The following is a 19,708-nucleotide window of genomic DNA, read 5'->3' as shown; positions in this document are numbered from 1 at the left end:
TTATATTTTTTGTTAAATTTAGCGTCATTTTAATTACATGATAACTAAGTGAGTATTTTTTATTTTAAAATGTGACACAAATAAATTTAACAAAAAAATAACAATATCAACTATTAAACCTAAATTTTGAAATTTAAAAATAAAATTTAAAATTTTAAAAGTAAAAATACATGAACTAAATTTTAATTTTTCAAAAATACAAAAATTATAATATATTTTAACCAAATTAAATTTATTTTAATCAATCAAAAAACCTCCATTATCTCAATAAAATATTTATTTAACTTTCAATAAAGATATTTATTAGAATTTTTTTCAAATATAGTATTTTTTTGATTAATATTTATATCTATTCCAAAATTGGGGAATGTAAATAACATGCATCTAAAATCTAGAACTAAATTACCAAAGCCTTTTTTTTTAATTATGAAAATAGGCTGAATTTTTGAAGAATTATGGGAATGGGCCGTTTTTTATAAAACGCTTCCAACTGATGTCGTTTTCAGGGAAAACTCAGAAAAACGCTTCCACCTGAAAGTGTTTTACCTTGTGTTTTTGTAACACCATTAACCCGTATCCGTCACCGAAATAGGATTACGAGGCATTACCGGATAAAACACAGTTTAACACAGTCATGAAATTCATCTCATAATCAATTGTCATAAATAAACTGTGAAATTAAATAGCAATCATTCATTCAAATATAAAAGTCAATTTATCACATATGAAACACATAAATAATAAAATCATTCAAAGTTTTACTACTTATAATACATATATGAACCATGCTTCATCAATTTAATCACATCAATATTATTGGTCTATTCGAATATTCAAACTAAGTTGTTATACAACAAACCAATTTACACATGCTTCATATTTACAAGATTTAAACCATATAACTATCAAATATATGACATTTGATTTTCTATTTTACAACTAGGTATGTATCATTTCATATACCAAACACATATACCATCATAATAAGTTGTATATGACCATTTTATATCTAAGCCACGACTAACCATATCATTAACTAAATATCCAACATATCGTTTAGTAACTTCTGCACATGTGCCTATTATACACCAAACGAGCCATATTACACTACTTCAAATTTATACACATATACGACATTAGTAACTTACATTATGGTCAAGTATACTTTTAATACCATTTATGTATATATCCTCATGTGCATAAACACCGTTTCGATTTGAACCAATTTCAATCACCAATAGTAAAGTATATCATGTCTAAACATTACTCTTTCAATCATCCAAAGAGCCATATAAAACCGAACCTATATGACCAAACATTCAAGCATAATATGTGTGTATACTTGTCACTACAAACCGAATCAAAATATCCAAACCAAAATTGATCTTATCACAGACATATACATTTATTAGCTAACATGACATATGCATATATGTATATATATATTCAATTTACCTGTCTTTAGCCGAACATGAATGTGCATCATTTACTAAATCTAACCCTATTTATAAGTCAATTATACATCAATCTATAAGTCTATAATTAGCCGAACCAAATACTATATTGCATATTTATCATATTGAATTACATATCATGGCCGAATATACCACCATCTATATACTCAACACATTTCGTACCAAGCATGAAACCATCAACTTAATAATTAAATACCAAACTACAAGCAACCATGTCATAAGCATAAGTATTTTAACTCATCACTAGCTGAATACATAAGCACATCTTTTACCACTTTCACACCGATTCAAATTACAAATCATACATTCCAATAATAAGCCAATAACAAACCACAACCAAAACTCATCCATCAATCATATATCAAGCTTACCAAAGTGAACTGATCATAAGCCATATATATATAATTACTTCATACCGAACTCAAATACCAAACACACCACACACATATACCATGACCGAAAATGCATAAACATAAGCATCATCTCTAGCCATTTTCGCATGGCTTTATAAACAATTTCAAAATCAACCAAAACAAATACTAGCCTATACATGCCATAGGTTCATAATTCAAGCTTTTAAAATACCAAAATAGCGATCGATAGTGTGACGGACTTTCTTGACGATCTCCGAGCTCGTAACTAACTTCCAAAATCTATAAAACAACAAACATACAAACACACAATAAGCTTGGATAGCTTAGTAAGTCATAAGCAAATAAATCATCAAATAAACATTAGCGTTATGATTTTAACTTGGCCGAATATAAACTATCTCATATACACATAAATCACTCTTTTAACATGCATAATTATATCATTATCTCAAGTACTATTCTTACCTTATTTTCTTGAACACTTAACTTCACACGTACCTGAACCATTTAGCTCGATTTCACATTCGATCTTAACTCAACATTGCCTGCTAAACCATTCGGAATCAATAAGGATACTCAGATAGCTCAAAAAGCTCGTACAATGCTAACGTCCCAAACGAAATCAAATATCGATGTCACTATCCCAGACAATGTCTTACACATAAATCTCAAATCGATGCCAACGTCCCCAGACGTTGTCTTACACAAAATCACATACCGGAATCTTATGTCATGACATATGTATCCTAACTATTCCTATGGTTCGTTCGGGACTTTCGGACATCGTAATTCGATCGATTCAAGCTCATAACAAATCATTCCATGCTAAATTCAATTCGGCAATGTAGTTATATACACTTATAATTCTATTCGACCATGTACAAAATAAATACATACAATTTAACATCATTTATTCACTTACGAACTTACCTCATATGGAAACGAACGGATGGAATCGACTACTCGATCACTTTCGACTTTCCCCGATCTAATTCAATTTTCTTTTGTTCTTGATCTATATAAATTCAAATTTGGCTATTTAATAACACATTTCATTCAATTCAAACCACAAACACATAATTAGGGCATTTTACACTTTAGCCCCTAAAATTCACATTTTTGACATTTTAGTCCCTATTTCATAAAATTACAAAATACACAAAATTTCATATTTCCCATGCTTGTCCGACTATACATATAGTTCATATAAGTCCATACCTTTCATTTATTTCACATTTTGATCTTTAAATTTACAAAATTCTCTATTTAATCCTAAATAGGCATTTTTACTAAAAATCACTTAATTAAACTTGACAATCTAACAACATATATTTATTTTTCATCATCAAACACAAAAATCATCAAGCTATCAACAATGGAAAATCTCAAATTCATCATCCATTCATAAAATTAATGCATGGGCTAGCTAAAACACAAAGCAACGATCTCAAAAACGTAAAAATTATCAAAAACCGAGCAAAAACGAACCTTGAATCAAGCTTGGACCATAGCCGAATGTACAAAAGTTTTAAAACCCCTTTTTCTTTTCTAATTTCGGTGAAAGAAAGATGAACGAAACATTAAATTCATGTTTTGTTTTTATTTAATACATATTAATAATCCATTTACCATTTTAACCTTATTGTAATTACTTAAATAATTAACTAACCATGTCCATAAAAGTCCACTTATAATTTCAATGGTATAATATCAACATAAGGGTCCCACATTATAAAAGTCATAGCAATATAACACTTTAACAAATAGCTAGCCACTTTTGCATTTTACGCAATTAAGTCCTTTTTTTTAAATCGAGCACACAAACGATAAAATTTTCACACGAAAATTTCACACATATAAATTAACATGCTGTAGACACCAAAAATAATATTAAAATATTTTTCTAACTCGGATTTGTGATCCCGAAACCACTGTCCAACTAGGGTCTAAATCGGGCCGTTATAGTTTTTATTAGGGCTTTGTATAAATTTTAGGGGTTTTAAGGTTTATTATTAGGGTTTTAGGATTTTATGGTTAAGTTTTATGTTTTATTGACGTCGACTTGAATACGCGACAATATGGATATTCGAGACAGGTCAAACCAACGAGATTATGCAAGTAATGTAGGAACTCGAGCCATACAATGTCATCATGTCAACATCAAAAGGACTATGCAAAGTAGAGAACAAATATCAATTCCATTATAGTATATAAACTTGCGGTTCTGTGAAATGATAACAAATATTAGCTTTTCATTTTGTGAAATTATAACAAATTACAACGTTAATTTTGTAAAATGATAACAAATATCAACTAGCATTTTGTTAAATGATAACAATATTCCTCTAAAAACATAATAATAAATATCATCTATACAATATAAATGTTTGATACAATGATAAAATTAATCAGTGCATACACCGATCAGAATCTGTGCCACATCGGGGTGGTTAATGGTTACGCGTTAGATTTCTTCTTGGTTCTGCCTCTGGGCGGGGTTGTGGTATCGGTTGCTCCTCTTCTTCGCCTTCGATCAATTGCAATCCTTGTATTCTCAGTTGCCATCGTGCATCCTTAAATCTAGGAACATATAGTTGAGAAGATGACTCACCTTGGTATAACAAAGATTCCGGAGGTGTTTGCGTCACAAACGACGAATGAGCATAACTATGTTGAGTCTCATGCACCGATGGGATAACGAGTGGACTCTCCATCAGTGTTTGATACATAAATGGCTTATACATCATCGTCGGTGTTGACATCATCGGGAAAGTAGATGGCCCTGGCGTGTAAAACATCAGGGATGGATGTCCAACAGTCCAACCTGGCATAGGACTAGAAGCAGAAAAATGTGGTGCAACATATGGTGCCTGTGTGAAGATGATATGGTTAGAATATGCACTAGAATAAGACAGTACATACTGAACGGAGGGTGGTGTGGGCATTGATGTTGAGGCCATCGGTGTCGGTTCTTACATGAGCGCTGATGGTGGACTCACCTCACTAGCCTTTGGATTTAAAAGGGACCGTCGTGGCCTACTTGTATGGGGATTGTAATACCCTCTACCCATATTCGTCGCCGAAATAAAGTATGAGGCATTACCAGATTTTACCGAATAATTTTTTTATTCAATATAACCCCTTTATAAATATCTAATCTTCCCTGCAAATTTTAAACCGAGAACAATCCGACACAACCAATCCATTTCAATATATTTTCAAGATAGATTTATCGTATTCTTAAGATAATCTCATCACATACCAAAACCAAAATTTGTTAGCCATACCAATGGCTAACTATACATTCATTTCACATTAACATCTACTTTACTAGCTTATACATGCCATTGATTTCCAAAATAAAGTTTCTTTATATACCGAGATCTTAAGGTTGATAGTGTGATGCGTCTCCGACCAAATTCGACCTCTGAGCTCTTAACACTACAAAACAGGGGAAAAGGAAACAGGGTAAGCACTTTCTGCTTAGTAAGCTCATGTAACAAGAATTATACTTACCTAATATTTTCAATACAATGCAATAAACATTCATACATTCATTCAATACATTATTCCCCTATCATGCACAAACTCAACATTCAAATTAGCCCAATAATTTCCATGTATCAATAATATATATCATGATTGATGAGCAAAATCAATTCCATGATTTCCATTTCCTTGTTATTTTTCCATATTTATCCAGTAGAACTTCTCAGAATTTCGATGGATTTTCAGGGGTACACCTAAGTGTACAAATCTGGGTCCGTCAATTCATATTCATATGCGCACATTTCCATTTCAGAGAGCACACTCCCGCGAACCTCATCCTTACAGCGAGATTACCAGTCCAGGCTAAATCCCTTGTAATATAAGCTCATAGAGTATTGTCGGGATTACCAGTCCAGGCTAAATCCCCTGCAACGACAATTACTCTAATGAGCTTGGATTTGAATTATCTGTCCAGGCTAAATTCAAACCCTAATTCGGATTACCCGTCCGGGCTAAATCCATTTTCCACATATTCTTCGGGAGGGCTATATCAGGATAGGATCACCCGTCCGAGTTAGATCCTTTTTACTGTCAATTCCTTTTCAGAGATCCATCGAATTTTCCTTCTATTCAACCGGGATTTCTTCCCATTTTTATCAAATATATCAATGTTTCATCAATTTTCATATAATGAACATTCAAATCATATTCACATCAATAACAAACATTTCAGGCATTTAAGAATATAATTCAAGTTACACGAAATTACCTCGACACTTGTTCGTAAACAAAAATCTACTAATCCCGAACTTTTTCTTTTCCTCGATCAGGCTTCGTATTTGAATTTTCTGGATCTAAATAAATAAATAAATTTAATCATTAATCTAATACATTTCATGTTCATATGTAACATTCTCTATAATTCCATTATTATTTATAGTGCATTCAAAGCTGTCTCACTGAGTCACAGTGACTAAATTATTTATATCTTGAGATACGGAACTCCAAATTAAGATCCGTTAATTTTCCCTGAAACTAGACTCACATATCTTCTTACCATAAAATTTTCAGAATTTTTTGGTTTATCCAAAAAGTACATTTTATTCTTTAAAGTTTCCCCTATTTCATTGTTTGATAGTTTTGACCCCTCTTCACTAAAAATTAATTATCTCATTGTACAGAATTTGGATGATGTTTCCATTTGTTTCTTCTCAAAATAGACTCATTAAGGATTATAACCATATAAATTATAACTGATAATAATTTTTTTACAATTTTTAATGATTTTCCAAAGTCAGAACAGGGGAACCCGAATTCATTCTGACCTTGTCTCACAAAATCTATTATATCTCATGATTTACAATTCCATTGATTAAGTCGTTTCTTCTATGAGAAACTAGACTCAATAAGATTTAATGTCATATTTTATTCATCATCTAATTTGATCTTTAAAATTTTTGGTGATTTTTCAAAGTTAGACTACTGCTGCTGTCCAAAACTGTTTTAGTGTATGATGTTAATTACCATTTTTCCCTAAACTTTCAATAAATGATAATTTTATCCCTGCTCAATTAACCTCTCAATTGAGCTGATTTTTCTCAATTATACTTTATCCCATCACTTTAAACTACTTTATAAGCTTTGGAAATCAGAATTTTGTACTAGACTTTAATTCCAAACTTTTTTCACAATTAGGTCCTACAAATTAATTTCTATTGAAATTACCTAATAAAATCATCTCATAAACAGATTAAAGCTTCAATTTCATCCTATTTCATCATAAAATTCCAGCACATATTCATAGCAACTTTCAAATTCATTCATAAAATCAAAAACTAATGAATTTAGTAATAGTACCTAGTTGTAAAAGTCTTAGAAACACAAAAAAATACAAGAAAAAGGCAAGGATTAACTCACTTGGTGCAAAAATTATGAAAAAACAGCTTGAAGAAACCCTTAGGACGTTTTTGGCTAATGAGAATGCAGAAAAATAAAGAGAAATCTAGATAATTCCACTTTAGTCCTAACTTTTAAAGCAAATTTTGTAATATTCCAATTTTTACTCTTAATTCTTCAATTCTCCTGATTTTTCTCAGCTTATGCCGCCCAAAATATCTCCTTTTGGGGTTATTTGTAATTTATGTCCCTCATCATTTAACAATTGAGCTATTTAATCCTTCTAGTAACTTTTACACCTTTTTCAATTTAGTCCTTTTTACTTAATTGACTACCCAAACATTAAAATTTTCTAACGAAATTTTAATACCATATTACTAACACTTCATAAATATTTATAAAAATATTTTTGACTCGATTTTACGAGATTGAGGTCTCGATACCTTATTTTTACTCAATTTATTCAATAATTTTTTTTTCTAACTAACCACTAAATCGGTAAAATTTTCTATTGATATTTTCATACGATTTTCCTATCATACCAATATTCATGCAAAAATATTAAAATAAATTTCTCTTTAAATTGGATTTGTGGTTACGAAACCACTATTCCGATAACCTTGAATTTGGGCCATTATAGGGATGTTGTCGCCTCTCCTCTTCTCCGTACAAATATGGCTTGCCATGGATCCTAAACCATATCATGTACTCCAGATCGCATGCTAACTCAGGAACGATAATAGGTTCGCGAGTAGGTAAAAAATCATATCGATTATTCCATATGTTGATATGTGGGGAGTGGAATACTGACCAATTCTCATCTGGCCACCATAAGTTGATAGGATGCAAATCATCAAGGTCTTAAGGTGCCACAGGAATTAACTGTCGAAATTTGAACTGTCGCAACACTCTGTCGGTCTCGTGCATCTCGACGGTAGCGTACACTACCAATAGGACCTTCACGTGCCAAACTTTGGGATTCACTAAGAATTCCTCGGGGATTACTTCTCGAATTATTGGATCCTTGTATGGTGTCCATTCAAACTATATAAACGTGATAAAAACATTAGTTATATATATACTATTAAATACGAAATCAACTACGTTATTTGTATATAGTTCAAAATTAAATAAATACATACCTCTGCTTCCGATCGTTGGTCTAATAGAAGCTGTATATCTTGAAGCTCAGTAGATAATCCCACGTGACTCGGCGAATGGTTCCACCTATTTAAATAACTTATTAGCATAATAATTTTAATTTAAATCAATTTAATCATGGTAATATCTACTAAATTTTACCTTGTTACGAGTGAAAATGTATACGAGTAGTTCACTCAAAGACGTAAAAATGGAAATCAAAATCAAACCCATGATTGTAGTAGTAAAAGGCAACCACCAATTTTGATTTTTCCTGGTTGCGTCGCCCGACACATCTCTTGGTACAATGTCGCCAACACAGCGAACCCCCAACTGAGTTCACCTACTGCTCTAAAATCGACGAGTTTCAACAGCCACCTGAGATGGACGAGATTTCGTGACTCATCCGACATCAGGATACCCCCAATGATCTGAAGGATGTACGCCCGAGCATATCGTTCTCTTTGGACTTCAATCAAATCCTCAACTGGCTCCTTGAATTTTTTTCGTATCCAAGCCATTTCGATCCAACCTCCATAAATCGTCTCTGGAGCCGTACCCGAAAGTTCACCACATATGACTCCCCAATCAGCAGACTAAACAAACCCGGTGACTACCGACCCGTCCACGGGTAACCTCAACTGTAAATGCATGTCTTCTAGAGTGATAGTACAGTCGCCACATGGAAGATGGAATGTGTGCGTCTCGAGTCTCTACCTCTCCACCAACGAGCTTATGAGTTTCGGGTCCAACTTACACCCCTCGCCTACAAGGGCCACGTGCCAAAAACCAGTTTCCTTCAAGTATGGTTCGACCAACGATGATGGAGGACCGGGTAGATTACGAATATGGCATTGTAAAATTCGATCTTCCGCCTATTTACGTAAAAATTATAAAAAATATTAAGTTAAAATATAACAATGAAATAAAAGAATTAAACAAGATTAAAATTTATTCTTATCATTTTCAATTGGTTGATGGAGATGTGCTTGTTATCAAGACAGATTAGAGACCCGACCATTACTAAATTATAACACGAAATAATTTTTAATAAAAAAATATTTCTTGAAAATATTAATAGAAAATAGAATTTAGATAGAAATAAAATTTTAGTAAAAAAATTAAGAGAGAATGTGAGAAATGTAGGGGCTTATAGTTTTTTTCTTTTTTTTTACTGTTGGGGGCAATGCTATTTAAATAGCCGTTGGAAGTGATCGTTAGGGGAACATTTTGAGCTGGACGCGTTTTTGCTTAGCGCGCTGAGCTAGAAGCACTTTACTGGTTAGTGAAGAAAATCATTTCCCGCTAGAAGCATTTTTCTCAGCTTTCCCTGAAAACAACATCAACTGAAAGTGTTTTAGCAAAAACGGCCCATTACAATAATTTTTCAAAAAATCGGCCTATAGGTATTATTTTGTAATTTAGTCAAAATCCATATAATAATTCCCTTATTCTATATATATAAAAAAAAAATCTCCCTTTTATGTTCATTTTATATAAAATAGCACTGTCTCAGATTTCTCGTTCTCTTTTCTCTGGAAAAACATTTCCCACCATGTGATTTCCTTGATTCGATTCTGTTCTCCTCATTCATGCTGACAATGGCTTTCCCCTATTCCTCTTTTCCTTTCCTTCCCATTTCCTATTTTCCTTAGTGGGTTGTTTCCATCTTTCTCCTTTGTTTAATTTGAAGATCTACTGTTAGATTTTCTTGTCCCTGAAAATCCATTCCATTTTCCCGGAAAATCTTCTTTCTTTGCTGTTGTTTTCCATTTTCTTCACCGAATTCCCAGTTTGGTTTTCCTTTCTACGTAATTACTTTGTGAAAGTCGTCTCCATTGGGTTTTCTTTATTCCTTTTCGGAATTTCAAGTTCATATTTTTCCTAAAATGGAAAAGGATAAATCTCCATGTTTACCGCCAATGTCAGGTCGAGTTCCGGGGTTTTCATCTTCCGGAAATGCTGCAAGCACTTCAAATGCGATATCTGAAACGGGAAATTTTGGTCAAACTTCGGATTCGAATAGTTTTAGTCACGATATAAGCAAAATGCCTGATAATCCACCGAAGAATTTAGGTCACCGCCGTGCCCATTCCGAAATCATAACTCTTCCTGATGATATTAACTTCGACGGTGATCTCGGCGTCGTTGGGGCAGCCGACGGGCCTTCCTATTCCGATGAAACGGAGGACGATATGTTGTCTATGTATCTCGATATCGATAAGTTCAATTCTTCTTCCGTCACCTCAATGTTTCAGGTTGGCAAGTCGTTGACAACGACTGCTCCAAATTCTGGTCCATCGGCTGCGGTGAGTATGGGAGCAGGTACGGCAACGTCCGGTGAGGAAAATGCGAGTGTTGGTGTTGGGTCTTCTGAGAAGCCTAGAATTAGGCACCAACATAGCCAGTCGATGGATGGGTCGACAAGTATTAAGCCCGAAATGCTCCTCTCTGGTTCGGATGAGGTTACGCCTGCTGATTCTAAGAAAGCAATGTCCGCTGCTAAGCTTGCTGAGCTTGCTCTTATTGATCCCAAGCGTGCTAAGAGGTATCTTGTTTTTCATTTCAATTTCTTATATTTGCTAAGTGAATGGAATTTTACTGCCATACCAGTTTCTTTTGTTATGAATTCACTTAAAAATTCGCGTTTATAAGGAAAGTTTGTGGGGTTTTGGCAATAAGTTTTAATGATGACAATGAGTTTGGTCACTATATTTTGGAACGTAAGCGTAATGTAACTCATGACTGAATGTAGAATTAATATGAATGTATTACCTGTTATTGAAGCAATTGTGCTTCATATAATGTCATTAACTTCGTAGTTGTTATTAAAGTTTGGCATTAAGTGCTTTGTCGTCTGGTTGAAACCATTTTGATAAAGATGTGGTGGCAGAGATCACAATGAGACTATATTTTAAACTGAAACCGTTTTGATAAAGATATGGTGGCGGAGATCACTATGAGACTATGTTTTAAATTGAAACTGTTTCGATAAAGATGTGGTGGCGGAGATCACTATGAGACTATGTTTTAAATTGAAACCGTTTCGATAAAGATTTGTTTTAAATTGAAGCCATGTTTTAACTTGGAACCGTTTCTTTAAAGATGCGGTGGCGGAGCCGGAGATCACTATGAGTATGTTTTAAATTGAAACCGTTTCGCTAAAGATGTGGTGGCGGATATCACTATGAGACCATGTTTTAACTTGAAACCATTTTGATAAAGATGTGGTGGCGGAGATCACTATGAGTATGTTTTAAATTGAAACCGTTTCGAAAAAGATGTGTTTTAACTTGAAACCGTTTCAATAAAGATGTGGTGGCGGAGATCACTATGAGATTATGTTTTAAATTGAAACCGTTTCGATAAAGATGTGGTGGCGGAGATCACTATGAGACTATGATTTAACTCAAAACCGTTTCTATAAAGATGTGTGGCAGAGATCACTATGAGACAATGTTTTAACTGGAAACTAGTGTAGTTTCGTATGTTATAGTTGATATCTTTTATCTTCCCGTGTTCGTGTTTCTTGATAATTCTCCTCCTGTTCCCCTTCCGTTACTTTTCTTCCCCTCTGGTTTAAGGAACCTCTACCTTTCTATAGATTTCATCTCTTCCAGAACTGAAATGTATGTTGTTATCCTGATATGTTTTTTTGTCTTTGCTATGCAATAGGATCTGGGCGAATAGGCAGTCTGCTGCGAGGTCAAAGGAAAGAAAGATGCGGTATATAGCTGAGCTTGAACGGAAAATACAGACATTGCAAACAGAAGCAACGTCGCTCGCTGCTCAGCTGACTCTACTACAGGTATTTGCATCAGCTCTGGCCCCTCTCTTCGTGTCTTTGCTAAATGTTTTCCACATTCAAGGGTTCCATTGGCTATAAATATGTATGTATATATTCCATTGGACCTTCATTTTCTTTTCTCTTTTACTTTTATGTTTTTTTATCTAATGGTTCATTTGACTCTTCTCATGGTAACTTATGAGCAGAGAGACTCCAGTGGTATGAGTGCTGAAAATAGTGAGTTGAAACTGCGGTTACAAACAATGGAGCAACAGGTTTACTTGCAAGATTGTGAGCACCTCTCAAAATATTTTGTTCAAATACCTAAATCTTTGTCTTACTGCCTTCTCTTTCCTTATTGTTTTTGTCTATTATCCTCCTTATAAGGGAAAGGGATTTGAAAGGTTTTGCGCGTGAGAATTTAGCAGATGGGCAGTCAAAGAGAGAAAAAATAGACTGAATCCACAATACATTGGATGTGTGTTCTTTACATATACTTACCATCATAGATATTTAATAGTAATGAGGCCATATGTATGAGGGAAGAGAGGGGCTGAGAGGTCTGCTTGTTAGTCTTTCTTGATGAATCAATTCAAGTGCAGTGATGACGTATAAAGAGTATTTATTGCAAATACCCCAATACATTATTTCCCTTGGATATTCATATTATAACTGATGTTATGGTAGGTTACACCTTTTGCGGACTGCTTGTTAATATCCATTTTACACTTACAGTACCTCAGACTGTCCATGTAATGGAATGGTTCTTAAAGTAGGTTTTCTACTTTTGGGTTGCATATTTGTTGGGAATATAACGCCATTTGTTCTACTATGAGCACCTTGTTAATGTTTTGAGCTGCTCTTATTGTGGTCCATATTATGATGATTTATTTGTCTTCTGTTATCCGATAGCATTGAACGATGCACTGAAAGAAGAAATCCAGCATCTGAAGGTGCTGACTGCCCAACCTATGCCAAATGGTGGACCAATGATGAACTTTGCATCTTTTGGAGCTAGTCAGCAATACATCCCAAATAATCATGCTATGCAGGCTGTTCTAACGGCCCAGCAGTTCCAGCAACTACAGATTCAATTGCAAAAGCATCAGCATCAGTTCCCACCGCATCAACTGCATCAACTTCAGCAGCAACTTCAGCTGCAACAAGAGCTCCAACAGCAAGCTGGGGAGATGAGAGTTAGAGGATCCATGCCTTCCCCCAACCGAAGAGATGGTCCATCTTCATCAGATGTCAGCTCAACGGCATCAAATGATTGAGGAGTTAAAGGTCCGTAGGGCCAGGTATTCATGGCTCTTCACAATTGGTTCCAAATTTTGGTTAACAGTCCATTGTTAGATAGGACATTTCTTCTTTCACATCTCTTTTATCTCTCTAGGTATTTCTATATAACATTTATTTCTAGGTATATATAATCATCCAATATATCTTTTTCTGGAATTATCCGATTTTGATCTGTTACATTTGCTTTCATCGCTAGTTTGAAGGGCCGAGCTGCTGTTGAGGCGTTAGATAGGGAAGAACTTGTCGTGCGAGCTTTATTCGCTTATGATGCTTACAAAGTTCCTATATGAATTTTGCAGGGCACAATGCTTTTGTTTATGTCTAGTTTTTATGACTATTGTAGTATTGTTTAAGCTTGTCTTGTAAGTGTTTGACAACATTGTTTAGTTGCCCATCTGCCTTACCCGAGTAAAGAAAACGGGCTAGTTTGAACTTTGAACAAATTACATTGAACCCAATTCATATTTTTTTGAATCAAAGTTGATAATGTGCATCTCTAACATTAAACCAATTGATTGAAATTCATTGATCTTTAATCCGGTTTTCTTAGCATTGCTGGAAATTCATTGATAAAACTAGAGAAAAACAGGGATTAAAAAGTTCATAATCGAAGGAAAAGATGGCTATAGAACACATAGTTATAAGAGTTTAAGACAAACATAATATATAAGAGAAATGGCATGTAAAATGAGATGAAAGAGATTTTAAGGGTAAGACAAAGTAGCAATGTGATTATGAGCCACAGTTCCAATCCACAGTTTCCCTTCAACTTCTCTAACTTCACTCACCAACTTCATCACCACACCTTTTCGATCTTCAAGTACTTCGACAATTTCTCCATTTTCGTCGAAAAGCGAGATTACGGTGTACATCTTCATCCCCATAATTCTTGCTAAAATCTTCATTTTAATGGGTAATCTGAAGTATAAACTCCTCATCCATGGGTTATGAACCAGGATCTCTTGTGCTTGTGTTCTACAACAATCTATGGCTACCCAGAATTGACCTCTGTCGTTTATTCTTACGTTGTCTGGAAAACCAGGCAAATGTGCAACCAGTTCCGTTGTCCCTGCTCTTGGACCTTCAACCCAGTATTTCATTAGCCTGTCACCATGGCAAAAATCAGTATCAAAATGCATTCAATGGGTATGCAAGTAGTTTTAAGATTCAAATCTTAAAATTTGCAATCTTTTCTTTATTTTAAGATTAGGGTCTCATTAGTATCCAAAAAAGAAAAGAAATAAAAACTTGAAAGAGCGGAAAAATGAAAATGGGAAATGCCTGCAATTGCTAGTCTCAGTGAATAAAAGGAAACTCTGGTCCTTAGATAACTGAATTCCATTTGGAAAAGCTAAACCATCCAAAACTACATGAGTTGTCTTTGTTGGAGGATCATATCTGAGAATCCTTCCGGTCGTTTCGCCTTCTAACAATATGAAGAAATGATACCTGCTCAATAATCTTCTGTAAGTAACCCTTCATTGTATATATATATATATGTATAATATATGTATGCATGTGTGTATATATATGTTTAAGAATTTGGTTCACTTACACTCTGTTGTACTTTCTACTAGTGTCAGTAAAAAAGATTGAACCATTTTTATGGATATCCAGATCATTAGCAAACAGTATTTGCTTCCCTTCGACATGAGTCGCTAATGGTGTGGCGAGTCCGCCTCCCGGTCCAACCACGAGCAATCCGTAATAGGCATCAGCAATGTACAAATCTCCACCGTCTTTGTTGAACCTTAGGCCTAATGGTCTACCACACCATTTCTCATGTTTCCATTGCTTTGATGTTGTTGAGTCCACACCTCTAGCACATAACTTCTCTGACCTTAATTTTTTTTATGTACATGTTCACCACAAATTAGCATTAAGGTTATATCTTATCATCTATCCGACCATATGTTGCTCAGACTCGAAAAATGAAGAATCCGAGCAACAAAGATCCGTAGATTTTCATTTCCATCAAAGTTCTAAACAAAATGATTGAAAGAAGCTCACCAGTTTGATGTAACAATGGCAAATGTCTCCCATCCGATATCCTCACCCATCCATCGAACAATACGCCCATCGGCTAATCCAGTGTAAGGTCCACGGCCGAATCCATCAAACTCCAACGATTCGGGACCGAACACTTCGTCGACAAACTCGAGTTTCCCATTTCCCAACCGGCTTTTATTGTCTCTTGGCCAACTTGCCATCACTTCCTTGTATGGTGCAATGTCATGTTTCACAGGCCTAAACTCGATCCCACCGACCGGACCGATTTCGAAAGGATCCATCAAAACGAAACCGAAAACCAACACAACGATGAACAAAACTGGGTGCTGCAAAAATGTTTCTTCTTTATGTTTGCCTTTTTGCTCCATTGATGTCTAATTTTTTTTTTCTGTGAAAGATCAATCAAATCTCTGGTATGATGAAATTAGTGGTTAATTTAGTGCTATTTTTTTTCATTACAAGACATGGGTAGGAATTCATTGGTTAAGAAGTTAGAGAACATGCAATTGATATGATATTTTGATATTATGATGAAAGCAGGTTGCGTATTGTTGGTCATGTTTGTTTTATGAGAAAGATTCATCAATGGAGCTTTTACTCATTCATTTTTTACACTTTGATTATTATTTACACCTGAAATTGAAACCTAATTAATTCTGGGAAATACCAAAACAATTCAATCTTTCAATTCCCTTTATTGAAAATTCTATTTGAAGTATTCATTAAAATATTTGAAAAATCACATTATCTCCTTTAGTTCACTAAATATTTTCTTGGGACTGAAATGAAAATTTATAAATTTAATCTTATTAAATAAAAATTATATTCATGTATTTAATATTTTAATATCTTACAATAAACTTTATTAGTAATAAATCTTGGATTAAATATTTAATAATAATATTTTAAATGATATTTTTAATATTATTGTATTAATTTATAATTTTAATTTAAAAACCTATTTCAAATTTATCTTGCATGTATTTTCTAAATATAACAAAGCATATACAAAATCCTACATATATAAAACTTGTTTTAGAATAAATACTATGATAAATTGAAACTTCAATCAAAATACGAAAAGAAGAAAGAGGAAAATAATAGAAAATAAATATAATATGCAAACAATATACTAGTAGAGGATTAAATTTGCCTATTGAAAATAAAATTAGGAAAAAAACTTACTTTGTACGAATCGGTTGAAATGACAATAGAGTTGGTAGAGGAAAAGAGATAATAATTTATTTTTTTACATTTAATAGATTAATACCCTAGACCAAAAAAAGAAGAAGTTAATATCGTCTTTAGCATTTTTTAAATTTTTGCTTTTTATCATGGGAACCACCTTGTCATGTTAATGGGAAAGTTAGATTCTAAATAAAATAAAAAAACTTTGACATACCAAACGTTAGAATTACTTTTTAACTAATTAAATTCCCGGAAAAGTTATCACTTTCCATCATACCAAACGCTATCCATAGGTGATTAATCTTTCAAATACTCTTAGGTTGATCTCTAAAACTTATTGATTAATCTCTAAAATTTAAGATTATGACCTTGCTTGTGATTGATTAGGATTTTTATGTAAGATTATATTTTTAGTGCTTTAATTATATTGATTTTGTATGAGATTTCTAGCATCTTGATTGAGAAATAATATTTAGGGTTGATTAATACAAATCCTCGAAGAAATTAGAATTTTTATTTTAAAATCTTGAATTTCTTAAATATTCATTAAAAATTTCGCATTGCAATTTAGAAATCTTCTTGTTATTGTAAATATTGAGAATCTTGTTGTAATAGCCGATTTTTAGAAATGTTGAAAATAGTGGTACGAGACCATTAAATTCAGAAAATAAGCTCGTAAATTTTATTATTTAATAATTACGAGTCAAATATGATTTTAAGAGATTTTTGAATTAGTAATTTATGTTTTATAAAAATTTATTAAGTCAAGGAATTGAGGAAAAGAGGTATCGAGACCTCAATGTTATAAATCAAGCTGTAAATATTTTTATAAATATTTACGGAGTGTCAATATGGTAGTGTTAAAGTTTCGTCAGAAAATTTTAACGTTTTGGCAGTCAATTAATTAAAAAGGACTAAATTGAAAAGATGCAAAACTTGCTAAAATGATTAAATATCTTAACAATTAAATAAGAAATGACTAAAAGATTAAATGAACCAACTTAAGTGGCAGAGACGGCATACCGTTAAAAAAATCAAAGATTTTTATGTATTTAAGGACAAAATTGGAATTACAATAAAGTTTATGTGGCCAAAATTTATTTTAAGGATTTTAAGACCATTTCTTCTTGAAATTTCGGTGGGAAACAGTCATGGAAGAGGGTTTAGAGCTGGTCTTCCATATTTTAGCTTCAAGTAAGTGTAATTCTTACTTTTTCCTTGAAATTTTTATATTTTTAAACTTTTACAATTAGGTCCAACTTAGTATTCTACTAGTTTCTCATTTTGTTGAAAGTTTAGGAAGATACCATTGATAAATTCATATGATTTTTGTTATTTGATGATGAAGTTGATATGTTAATGGATGTTTAAAGGTGTTTTATTAAAGAATTTTGGATGAAAACATGTTTTAGGGATTAACTTGAAAAGTATTGAAATTGTGGAAAAATTCTAAAATTTCATGGAATCCATGGGCTGTTATTGATATTTATGAGAATTATTATGCTTGGATCAATGATTAAATTACAAGAATTTCATTTTCCGAGCCTAGGGAAGAAATTGTCATGTGTTAAAAGTTTAGGGTCAAAATGGTAATCAATATATTGCACTAAAATAGTTTTGGGCAGCAGCAGTGTACCAACTTTGAAAAATCACCAAAAATCTTGGGAATCGAATTAGAAGATGAGTAAAATATGAAATTAAAGCTTATTGAGTCTAGTTTCTCATAGAAGAAACGGTGTAAGCAATGGAATTGTAAGTCATGAGATATAATAAATTTTGTGAGGCAGAGTTAGAATAATTTCAGAATCTCCTGTTCTGATTTTGGAAAATCATTAAAAATTGTACAAAATTAATTATGGGTTAAACTTTATATCTTTAGAATCCTGAACGAGTCTATTTTCATGAGAAATAAACAGGAATACCATCCGAATTCTGTACAATGAGATAATTGTTTTTTAGTGAAGAGAGGTTAAAACTGTCGAGCAGTGCAACAAGGGAAAATTTAAAGAATAAACTATACTTATTGGCTAAGTTAAATATTCTGAATTTTTTATGGTTAAAATATATATGAATCTAGTTTCAGGGAAAATTAACGGATTTTAATTTGGAGCTCCGTAGCTCCGGAATAAAATAATTTAGTGACTCTGACTCAGATGGGCAGCTTTAAATTTACATATAAGTGAGTAATGAAATTATGTATAATGTTATTAAGCGTGTTATATACATTAAGGATGTGGAATGGAGAGGAGGAGGACAATAAAATATATGAATGAATTGTGTATAAATGGTTATATCCCCAATTATAATCGGTCAATGGTAAATTGAATGGTAAATACGTATTGGTATTGAAAGAATTATTGCGGTATTGAAAAGCAATTGATCAAATGTTTAAGAAATTTAGTCATGGTATATATATGTGTGTGTAGTAATTTTGATATATGGATGTATTTTGGTTGTGGATTGATCATGATGATAAATGTTAGGTATACTTGGTCTATTAAGTGACATAATTGAGAAGTATGATAGGTGGGTCATTCTATGTGTGAGATGATGGTATAATTTGGCTTGGTTAAGTAAGTTAAAATAATGATTACATCATTGAGGTTGCACTGATTAATTCGGTTTATGTGATGGAAATGTTAAGTACGTTTGTCTTTAATATGTGATGATTATTTAATGCCATGAGAATTTGTTTATTGGTGAGGTTTAAAATGTATCTATATTTTGTTATATAACTTGTTTTGTAATTTATTTGACACATGATAAAAATTAACTCGGTTACTATGCGAGGTGAATTATGATTTGGGTAGCACATCTATATTCATAATAATAGATAAAATATATTTATGTCATGAGTGAATAGTTAAACACTTGGGCTAGTATAAGGTGTATATTTAGTAAGGTTAGTTGGTAATGAAGTAACATGTTTTGGTTTAACATCGAATAGAGAAAGTTTGTAATATCTTTGTGGCTAATATTGATAGTTGTATGGGAGATGAATGGATAATGTATATGTGACACTTAGCTTATGAGATATTGAGTAATTG

The 19,708-nt window shown here is 32.9% G+C and overlaps 2 protein-coding genes across 3 annotated transcripts; one reads left to right on the top strand and one right to left on the bottom strand.

Moving 5' to 3' along the window:
• The first annotated feature begins 9,860 nt into the window (after positions 1–9,860).
• On the top strand, positions 9,861–13,970 carry LOC105800438 (probable transcription factor PosF21). Of its 2 annotated transcripts, none has more exons than XM_012631586.2 (5): positions 9,861–10,922; positions 12,050–12,182; positions 12,368–12,452; positions 13,074–13,448; positions 13,660–13,970. In XM_012631586.2, the coding sequence occupies exons 1-4, from the start codon at positions 10,264–10,266 to the stop codon at positions 13,436–13,438; spliced, it is 1,242 nt and encodes a 413-aa protein (XP_012487040.1). In that variant the 5' UTR covers positions 9,861–10,263; the 3' UTR covers positions 13,439–13,448; positions 13,660–13,970. The 2 variants fall into 2 exon arrangements, with proteins under 2 accessions (XP_012487040.1, XP_012487039.1); XM_012631585.2 differs by having other exon boundaries at positions 13,074–13,462.
• An 85-nt stretch (positions 13,971–14,055) lies between these two features.
• LOC105800440 (protein STRICTOSIDINE SYNTHASE-LIKE 13) lies at positions 14,056–16,018 on the bottom strand. Its single transcript, XM_012631588.2, has 4 exons — positions 15,474–16,018; positions 15,019–15,303; positions 14,745–14,912; positions 14,056–14,567 (listed from the first exon to the last, which is right to left on the bottom strand). Exons 1-4 carry the CDS (start codon positions 15,839–15,841, stop codon positions 14,168–14,170), a joined length of 1,221 nt encoding a protein of 406 aa, XP_012487042.1. The 5' UTR covers positions 15,842–16,018; the 3' UTR covers positions 14,056–14,167.
• Between the last annotated feature and the right edge of the window lie 3,690 nt (positions 16,019–19,708).

The sequence above is a fragment of the Gossypium raimondii genome, chromosome 9, assembly GCF_025698545.1.
Source record: "Gossypium raimondii isolate GPD5lz chromosome 9, ASM2569854v1, whole genome shotgun sequence".
Lineage (NCBI taxonomy): Eukaryota > Viridiplantae > Streptophyta > Magnoliopsida > Malvales > Malvaceae > Gossypium > Gossypium raimondii.
The sequence above is the reverse complement of the archived record's forward strand: the minus strand, read 5'-3'. Positions and strand labels throughout refer to the sequence as shown.